This window comes from Gorilla gorilla, chromosome 9 (assembly GCF_029281585.2).
Source record: "Gorilla gorilla gorilla isolate KB3781 chromosome 9, NHGRI_mGorGor1-v2.1_pri, whole genome shotgun sequence".
Taxonomy (NCBI): Eukaryota; Metazoa; Chordata; class Mammalia; order Primates; family Hominidae; genus Gorilla; species Gorilla gorilla.
Genome location: NC_073233.2, coordinates 15,318,840 through 15,328,841, shown reverse-complemented (window position 1 = coordinate 15,328,841; position 10,002 = coordinate 15,318,840). Strand labels below are relative to the sequence as shown.

Here is a 10,002-nt window from a genome sequence, read left to right as displayed (position 1 = left end):
CTATTCCTTTTCAACATTGCACTGGAAGTCCTAGTTGTACTGGAAGTCCTAGCCGATGCAGTGAGACAAGAAAAGGAAATAAAAGGTATAAATATTGGGAAGGAAGGACTAGAACTGTCTTTGTTTACTGATGCAATGATTGTCTATGTAGAAAACCCAGAAGAATTGACAACAACAATAATAGAACTAATAAGTGATTATAAAGGCTTGCAGGATACAAGGTTAGTATACAAAAGTCAATCAAACCAGGTGCAGTGGCATGTACCTGTAGTCCCAGCTACTCAGGAGGCTGAAGCAGGAGGATTACTTGAAGCCAGGAGTTTTGAGGCTGCAGTGAGCTATGATTGCTGCATGAATAGCTACTGCACTCCAGTCTGGGCAACACAGCAAGACCCTGGCTCTAAAAAATGTCAACCGTTTTCCTATATATCAGCCACAAACAGTGGAATTTGAAATTAAAAACAATACTATTCATAGTAGCACCCCCAAAATAAAATACTTAGGTATAAACCTAGTAAAATGTATCTAAGATCTATATGAGGACAACTGCAAAACTGATTAAATAAACCAAAGAACTAAACAAATGAAGATATATTTCATATTCATTAATAGGAAGGCTCAATATTGTTTAGATGGCGGTTCTTTCCAACTTGATCTATTGATTCAATGCAATCCCAATCAATATCCCAGAAAGTTATTTTGTGGATATTAAACTTATTCTAAAGGTTATAAAAAGGCCAAAGACAGAATAGCCAACACAATATTAAAGGAGAACAACAAAGTCAGAGAACTAACACTACCTTTGAGACTTACTATAAAACTACAGTAATCATGACAGTATGCTACTGGCAAAAAAGACAGATCAGTGGAACAGGATAGAGAACCCAGAAATAGGCCCATATAAATACAGTCAACTGATCTTTGACAAAGGAGCAAAAGCAATACAATGGAGAAAAGATAGTCTTTTCAACAAATGGTGCTGGAACAACTGGACATCCACATGCAAAGAAATCTAGTTACATACCCTATACCCTTCACAAAAATTAACTCAAAATAGATCATAGGCCTACATGTAAAATGCAAAACTACAAAACTTTCAGAAGATAACATAGGAGAAGATCTAGATGGTGGTGATGACATAGCTGATAAAGGACTGCTATCTAAAATATACAAAGAATACTTAAAACTCAACAATAAGGGACAAAAAATTTGATTTAAAAATGGGCAAAAGTCCTGGACACCTCACCAAAGAGGAGATACAGATGGCAAATAAGCATATGAAAAGATGTTCCACATCATATGTCATCAGGGAAATGCAAACTGAAACAACAATGGGATACCAATACACACCTATTAGAATGACCAAAATCTACAACACTGATAACACCAAATGCTCTCAAGGATGTGGAGCAACAGGAACTTTCTTTTATTGCTGGTGGGAATGCAAAATGGTACAGCAACCTTACAAAACTAAACATACCCTTACTATATGGTCCAGCAATTGTGCTCCATAATAATTACCCAATGAGTTGAAATCACGTCCACACAAAACCCTGCATGCAGATGTTTATAGCAGCTTTACTCATAAGTGCCAACATTTGGAGGCAACTAAGATTTCCTTTAGTAGGTGAACAAACAAATTGTGATACAACCAGACAATGGAATATTCAGCGCTAAAAAGAAATGAGCTTTCAAGCCATGAGAAGACATGGAAGAACCTTAAATGCACACTACTAAGTGAAAGAAGCCAATCTGAAAATGCTATATGCGGCCAGGCGCGGTGGCTCACACCTGTAATCCCAGCACTTTGGGAGGCTGAGGCAGGCAGATCATGAGGTCAGGAGATCGAGACCATCCTGGCTAACGCAGTGAAACCCCGTCTCTACTAAAAATACAAAAAAAAAATTAGCTGGGCATGGTGGCGGGCGCCTGTAGTCCCAGCTACTAGGGAGGCTGAGGCAGGAGAATGGCATGAACCCGGGAGGCGGAGCTTGCAGTGAGCTGAGATTGTGCCATTGCACTCCAGCCTGGGCGACACAGTGAGACTCCATCTCAAAAAAAAAAAAAAAAAAAAAAAAAGAGAAAGAAAATGCTATATGCATAATTAACAACTATCTGCCATTGTGGAAAAGGCAAAACCATGGAGACAGAAATATCGGTGGTTGCAAGGGGTTAGAGAAGGAGGAGGGATGAATAGGCAGAGCACAAGATGTTTAGGCAGTGAAACTATTCTGTGATACCACAATAGTGAATACATGTCATTATATACTTGTCAAAACCCACAGAATGTAAATATGTAACACCAAGGGTGAGCCCTAATGTAGACTATGGACTTTGGGTGATTATGTATCAATGCAGGTTCATCAGTTCTAACACAGTACCATAATGATGTGGAATGTTCACAGCAGAGGAGGCCATGCACACGTGGGGGCAGGGAGTGTATGAGAATTAGCTCTACTTTGTGTTCAATTTTTCTGTGAACCTACGATTGCTTTAAAAATTAAAGTTGGGGCCAGGCGTGGTGGCTCATGCCTATAATCTCAGCATTTTGGGAGGCCAAGGTGGGCGGATCACCTGAGGTCAGCAGTTCGAGACCAGCCTGGCCAACATGATGAAAACCCATCTCTATTAAAAATACAAAATTAGCTGGGTGTGGTGGTGCTCACCTGTAATTCCAGCTACTTGGGTGGCTGAGGCAGGAGAATCACTTGATCCTGGAGGCAGAGGTTGCAGTGAGCCAAGATCGCGCCATTGCACTCCAGCTTGGGCAGAAGAGCAAAACTCTGTCTCAAAAAAAAAAATTAAACTTGGCATGGTGCAGCAGTCTATAATTCCAGCACTTTGGGTGGGATTTCTTGAGACCAGGAGTTCAAGACCAGCCAGGCAACAAGGTAAGACCTCATCTCTATAAGAAATACAAAAATTAGCCAGGCAGGTTGGCTCGCACCTGTAGTCCCAGCTGCTCGGGAGATGGAGGCTGCAATGAGCTGCGGTCATGCCACTGCATTCCAGCCTGGGCTACAGAGTGAGATCTTGTCTCTAAATAAATAAGGAGAGAAGGAATGCTTCTAATATTTTTATTTTTAAAAAGATAAAAGTATACTTAAGAAGAAAAAATAAAATGGCTATTTAAGAAAAAGGTATTGGCTAGTTCCTATGATACTGGGTTATCAGAATTTAACATCCACATTCGTGTCACTAAAGTCCCCACTGCTAAATCCGACTGGCTTTAAAAAAATAAAAAGTAAAAAAAAGATGTAAGTTCGTATTGACCTTCCTAGTTCTGGCCTTAATCTCTATCTGAAAGAATAGTGGCCAATATTTGCACATTATGAGTCTATTGCTCCATAAATAATTTTGATATAATATCATATAACCCAGAAGAATGGGGGACATTCTTTAAACAAAAGAGTTTGTTACAAGTATCCAGTTTTGTAAGCACACCTTTCTATTTAGTATGGTTATCCGTTGTCATATCTACACATTGGATAGGAAAAACAGCCAAACCAGAACTGAGCAGTTCTGTTTAACTGTAAGCTACTTTGCATATTGTTATTAAATGATCACCTATAAATCAGGTTAAGTCCAACTCAGCCCAAAATACAGCATCCTGACGACAAAATTCAGGTAAGAGACTCTTCTCCAGAGTGGCCCGTGGGGAAGAATAAGAACATGATTTTTAAGAAAATCCCTAGGTACAGTTGATAAATACTGAATTTTGTCAGCTATCGGATTATTCCATTATTTCAAACTACCAATTATTCCCCATATAATGGAAGATCCAGGTTTTGCTGGCAATTAAATCATCTAGAAGAGCAGGAGTTTTGATTTGGAAGTCGGGACACTAGGTTCTGGCCCCTGCTCTGCTACTAGCTTTGTAACCTTAGCAACATATCACAACCTATGAGGAAGTTTTAAGTTTCCTTCTAGCTCTAACGTTCCATAATTCAATTATATCGGCAGTTGTAGCTTTTTATTTTTTACATGCTACATCTCTTTTATATCTCTGAAATTTGAAGCTTTTATGCTCAGCAGAGCATCCAGAATCTCTTACAATTTTATCATTAAGACCTCATCATTTATTTCCCAGAATCGCTCTAAGGCAGAATCTGAGATTTTCCCAACATAGGTGTGTTTGTTAGCTGTGTCTGTATCTGGAACCATGGAGCCCCAGCACTACCAATCTGTGTTGCTTTCTTTTAAAAACTTATACTCAATTCCTACAAACACATCCAGACCCCACTAGGCTTTCTATCTTGATTCTCCTTGTTGCTGCATTTTATTTCATTTTCTTACTCTGTTGCCTTAAATTTTCTTCTTTGAATAAAAGGTGATCATATTTAAATGCTAGTACATTGATTGGTGAACTTATTGGAAATGCTCAACAGAAAAAAACTTCTCATCAGTGTGCCTCCAGAGACACCATGCTCTTTTTTCAAGAATTACGAAAAGTATTGTTAAAACCTAGAAAGTTTTAATTACTTGTGGCATATACAAATTACTCAGATTTCATCTGGGTCAAGATTTAAGATATTGTTTAAATGGTCTTTTAGGGTAAAACCATCACCAAAAGAACGATTTTTGTATAGTTAGGTTTGATGACATCTGCTTTACTTTTTTGGTAGCCTGTTAATTCCAGCTTGTTAACTACAGGCAACAATATGGCTCTGCTGTTGTCGGAAGTGCAGTAATACGGGCTCCACACTCATTTGCCACCATTTTGCAGCTTCTGCCATACCCGTTCTTTCTCTCTTACACTCTAGAATTCCTGGCTTGGGAATTTCCTAACTTGTTTCTCTCAGTAACTTTTTCTTTTTGACAGAATCCTGGCTAGTTTTTAGTTTTCCAGAGATTTTTGTTTTGTTAGTTATCTTAGGTCATTTGGTCAGTAATTTGGAATCTTTCATTTCCTGTTCCTCTGTTTCGATTTTTAATTGGACCTATCCCACTTATCTCATCCCCCCACCCCGTCGCTTTTAAGAAGAGCTTTTCCTGGCATTGACTTTTTTTCCAGCTTCTTTCACCATGACTTACTATAACCCTTTAACCCTGGCCACTCCTCCCTCCCGGCACCCCTGCCCCTGCTGCCCGTGCTGTTTCCCTAGTCCCCTGACCTTCATACTTGAATTCTGGTCTTAGGGGCTGCTCCTCCCACTACACAGTGCAGCCTGCTGAGTTTTTGCTGTATTCAGGTAGAGAAACAAGTGCCAATATTATCTAATCTTGCCCTAAACATTAGGACTGGTGTGTGTGTGTGTGTGTGTGTGTGTGTGTGTGTGTGTGTGTGTGTGTGTGTGTGTTTAGTATGCCAAGCACAGATAATAACCCCTCACTCCTAAAGATGCTGAAAAATCAACCTGCTAAGAAATTAACACCATATTTCCTTCTTTGATGGAGGCCCACAATTAGACTTCAAGCTGCTTTCCCTTCTCCATTTTAGGTATGTTCCTCATCTCTCAACACGTGTGTTTAGGATAGATCAGTGCTGTGACACTACAGTGTTAAGGAAAACATAAACCAGGTTTTCTATAAGGTGCAGTTTAGAAAGGAATGCTACATAAGGATTCATTCATCTCTAAAGAAAGGAAAGAGGCAAATGCTGGGTGCATTATAGGCACGGTCACTCCTCTGTACCTGGGGGGTTGGGTTTAGGACTCCCCTTCAGATAACAAAATCCACAGAGGTCCAACTCCCTTACAGAAAATAACGTAGGACTTGCATGGAACCTACACACACCCTCTCAAACACTTTCAATCATCTCTGGATTACTTATAATACCTAATGCAATGCACATTCTATACAAATAGTTGTTACACTGTATTGTTTAGAGGATAATGACAAGAAAAAAATGTCAGTACTTATTTAGTACCCATGCTGCCATCCCTTTTTTCTCCCTGAATATTTTCCACCCATAGTTGGTTGAATACACAGATGTGGAGCTCACCAATATGGAGGGTCAACTGTAGTTTTTTCACTTTATCCTCACAACCACCCTGCAGAATAGTTAGTAGCTCATTTGGACATGGGGAAAGCGAAAGCTCAGAGAGGTTAAGACACTTGCCTAAGGACACATAGCTAGGAAGGGGTAAGGCCATATTGAAACCTGAGGGTGTTATGACTGAGAGAAAAAGCTCTTTCTCCCCCTGCCTCCAAGTTAACCGGTTACACTGCAGTGCCTCTGTAAAATCTGTTGTTGCTACATGATTACAGTCAAAGGCAAAAAGTAACAGTAGTTTAAAACAGGAGAAGGATATAGACCTATTCACAAAGAAGAAATGCGTTGGTGTGGAACCTCTTGGGTTATACTGCTTCATCCTTGAGTTCTACAAAAACACACACACACACAAACCAACAAAACTTAATTATAGGCTGGGTGAAGTGGCTCATGCCTGTAATCCCAGTGCTGTGGGAGGCTGACGTGGGAGGATCTTTTGAAGCTAGGAGGTTTAAAATCAGCCTGGGCATCAAGGCAAGACCCCATCTCTACAAAAAAAAAAAAAAAAAAAAAAAGCCAGGCATGGTAGTGCACACCTGCAGTCCTAGCTACTCAGAAGGCTGAGGCAGGAGGATCACTTGAACCCAGCAGTTTGAGATTGCAGTAAGCCATGATCACATTACTGCACTCCAGCCTGGGTGACAGAACAAAACACCACCTCTAAAAATAAAAATATAAAATAAATAAAAAAATTTAAAAACCTAAACATAGCTGCACTTTACTCAATATATTTACAGTTCTACATATGTAAAAACTTGTATATTGACTATGTTTTAAATGTGTAGGGGAAGTTTCTCACCTAAAGGAGTCCCATAGTGAATATTTAAGAGCAAATGATTCCTTTTTTATTTGTATTTTCGGTTTTGCCTCTAGCACATCAGGTATTCTTTAAGAAGGCTATGCCTCTGAGGTTGCATGATCATTAACTAATTCATAATTTCCCTTGCATATATTTGAATACTTTGGTGTTTCAGCCTTTCCCACACTTTTTTTATTTGCACATGTCTTCACGATCACCATTATATCTTTGTTCCACTTGTACTATTATTTACTCACTCTTTGTCAAATCACGTTTCTTACTCAAGTAGATTTAGTTTTAAGACAAACCTTATGGCCGGGCACAGTGGCTCACACCTGTAATCCCAGCACTTTGGGAGGCCAAGGTGGGTGGATCATGAGGTCAGGAGTTTGAGACCAGCCTGGCCAACATAATGAAACCCCGTCTCTACTAAAAATACAAAAAATTAGCTGGGCGTGGTGGCGGGCACCTGTAATCCCACCTACTTGGGAGGCTAAGGCAGGAGAATCACTTGAACCCGGGGGCAGAGGTTGCCGTGAGCCGAGATCGTGCCACTGCACTCCAGCCCAGGCAACAACGCGAGACTCTGTCTCAAAAAAAAAAAAAAAAAGGAACTTTATGTCGCTACCATAAATGTGAAATTACTAGAACTCACAATAAATAGAAGTTAGTAAAGACACTGAATTCTAACTAGATGCTATTGCTTGTTGAAGGCTTTGATCTTAGGAGGATTAGAAAGCATTCTAGGCCAGGCGCGGTGGCTCCCTGTGTGTAATCCCAGCAGTTGGGGGGGCTGAGGCTGGCGGGTTGCTTGAGCTCAGGAGTTTGAGCCCAGCCTGGGCAACATGGAAAGACCCTGTCTCTACAAAAACATACAAAACTTAGCCAGGCGTGGTGATGGCCACCTATGGTCCCAGCTACTCAGGTGGCTGAGGCAGGAGGATTGATGAACCTGGGAGGCTAAGGCTCTAGTGAGCCATGATCACACCACTGCACTCCAGCCTGGGTGACAGAGCCAGACCCTGTCTCAAAGGAAAAAAAAAAAAAAAAAGAATTCTAGTGGTGTGGTGTGGAAGACACATTCTCAGCAGACTAAGGTTGTATCTTTATAACCACAAGGATCGAAAAAGAACGGAAGGAGAATAACTTTCTCATAAGGTGATTCAATGTTATTTAGTGCTGTTTCTGTGTACCATCAAAAATCCTCTTACTACACACAGAATATTATAACACCATCTCATTGCCCACATGAGCTCAGAAATTGGTCATCAAAGCAGAAAAGTCTTTAAAACATTGATCTCCGGCCGGGCGTGGTGGCTCACACCTGTAATCCCAGCACTTTGGGAGGCCAAGGCGGGCGGATCACGAGGTCAAGAAATCGAGACCATCCTGGCCAACATGGTGAAACCCCATCTCTACTAAAAATACAAAAATTAGCTGGGTGCAGTGGCAGACGCCTGTAATCCCAAGCTACTCGGGAGGCTGAGGCAGGAGAATTGCTTGAACCCAGGAGGCGGAAGTTGCAGTGAGCCGAGATCACACCACTACACTCCAGCCTGGGCGACAGAGCAAGACTCCATCTCGAAAAATAAAATAAAATAAAACATTGATCTCCAAGAAAGTAGATCATATCTGCTCTCTATCTGACCACATTGTTAAACTTGGTTATGTTTGCAGGTTAAAGAGGAAATGATGGACAACAGAGGCAACTCTAGTCTACCTGACAAACTTCCTATCTTCCCCGATTCTGCCCGCTTGCCACTGACCAGGTCCTTCTATCTGGAGCCCATAGTCACTTTCCATGTGCACCCAGAGGCCCCGGTGTCATCCCCTTACTCTGAGGAGCTGCCACTGCTGCCTTTTCCCAGCGACTCCCTTATCCTGGGAAATTACAGTGAACCCTGCCCCTTCTCTTTCCCGATGCCTTATCCAAATTACAGAGGGTGTGAGTACTCCTATGGGCCAGCCTTCATCCGGAAAAGGAATGAGCGGGAAAGGCAGCGGGTGAAATGTGTCAATGAAGGCTACGCCCAGCTCCGCCATCATCTGCCAGAGGAGTATTTGGAGAAGCGACTCAGCAAAGTGGAAACCCTCAGAGCTGCGATCAAGTACATTAACTACCTGCAGTCTCTTCTGTACCCTGATAAAGCTGAGACCAAGAATAACCCTGGAAAAGTTTCCTCCATGATAGCAACCACCAGCCACCATGCTGACGCTATGTTCAGAATTGTTTGAGTTGCTGTTTCCAAATAGAAATGAATAATATCACAAAATGGGGTCTCTTACAGCATCATTCAATAGTTTTTCCTAAAGGTAATCTCCATGTGGGCAGGAAATAGCTCAAATGCTAACCTATGCTGGGTATTACTCGCTTGGGTTTCAATTGTACTAAACATGATCTCATGTAGGTTGAGGAGCTGCTCTGCTTCTTTCACGAACTCTAGGGGAGCAGGGGGCCCCAGAGTCTCTGCATGTCTCACCCTGCCCTTCTCACATGCTTGGCCAGAGGCTGAGCTGTGAGAAGCTCTCACGGAAGCTTGTGAAGCGTGACTGCTAACTACCTGATGCCAGTCGTCACTTCGCTGAAGCGTCGTGCTGAGCAATCACAATGAACTTCTCTTCATTTGTCAACATTTGGAGATTTTTATTTATTGGGGATTGACAAGAAGTCACCACCATGGGAAAGTGTCTTGGGGCCAAAGCGAAAGTAGTTTACAAAACCTTGTTGTTACTTGAAATTATTTCAGATGCATCATTTTCCTGCATGCAGACTTCTTCAGGCAGCTTAGTATAGGGTCTAAGAAGGCAGAGCTGTGGCCGGGCTTGGTGGCTCATACCTGTAATCCCAGCACTTTGGGAGGCCGAAGCGAGCGGATCACAAAGTCAGGAGATTGAGGCCATCCCGGCTAATGCGGTCAACCCCGTCTGTACTAAAAATACAAAAAATTAGCCGGGCATGGTGGCGGGCTCCTGTAGTCCCAGCTACTCAGGAGGCTGAGGCAGGAGAACGGCGTGAACCCAGGAGGCGGAGCTTGCAGTGAGCCGAGATCGCGCCACTGCACTCCAGCCTGGGTGACAGAGCGAGACTCCATCTCAAAAAAAAAAAAGAAAAAAAAAAAAAAAAAGAAGGTCGGGCTTGGTGGCTCATACCTGTAATCCCAGCACTTTGGGAGGCCGAGACAGGCGGATCACGAGGTCAGGAGATCGA

The 10,002-nt window shown here is 42.1% G+C and overlaps 1 protein-coding gene across 1 annotated transcript; it reads left to right on the top strand.

The window, feature by feature from the left end:
• The first annotated feature begins 3,596 nt into the window (after positions 1-3,596).
• Positions 3,597-9,067, top strand: ASCL3 (achaete-scute family bHLH transcription factor 3). Its single transcript, XM_031007685.3, has 2 exons — positions 3,597-3,627; positions 8,472-9,067. The coding sequence occupies exon 2, from the start codon at positions 8,484-8,486 to the stop codon at positions 9,027-9,029; it is 546 nt and encodes a 181-aa protein (XP_030863545.2). The 5' UTR covers positions 3,597-3,627; positions 8,472-8,483; the 3' UTR covers positions 9,030-9,067.
• Positions 9,068-10,002: the final 935 nt, after the last annotated feature.

Coding starts and splice junctions, on each gene's coding strand:
- ASCL3 (XM_031007685.3), top strand. CDS start 8,484: ATGATGGACAACAGAGGCAACTCTAGTCTACCTGACAAACTTCCTATC.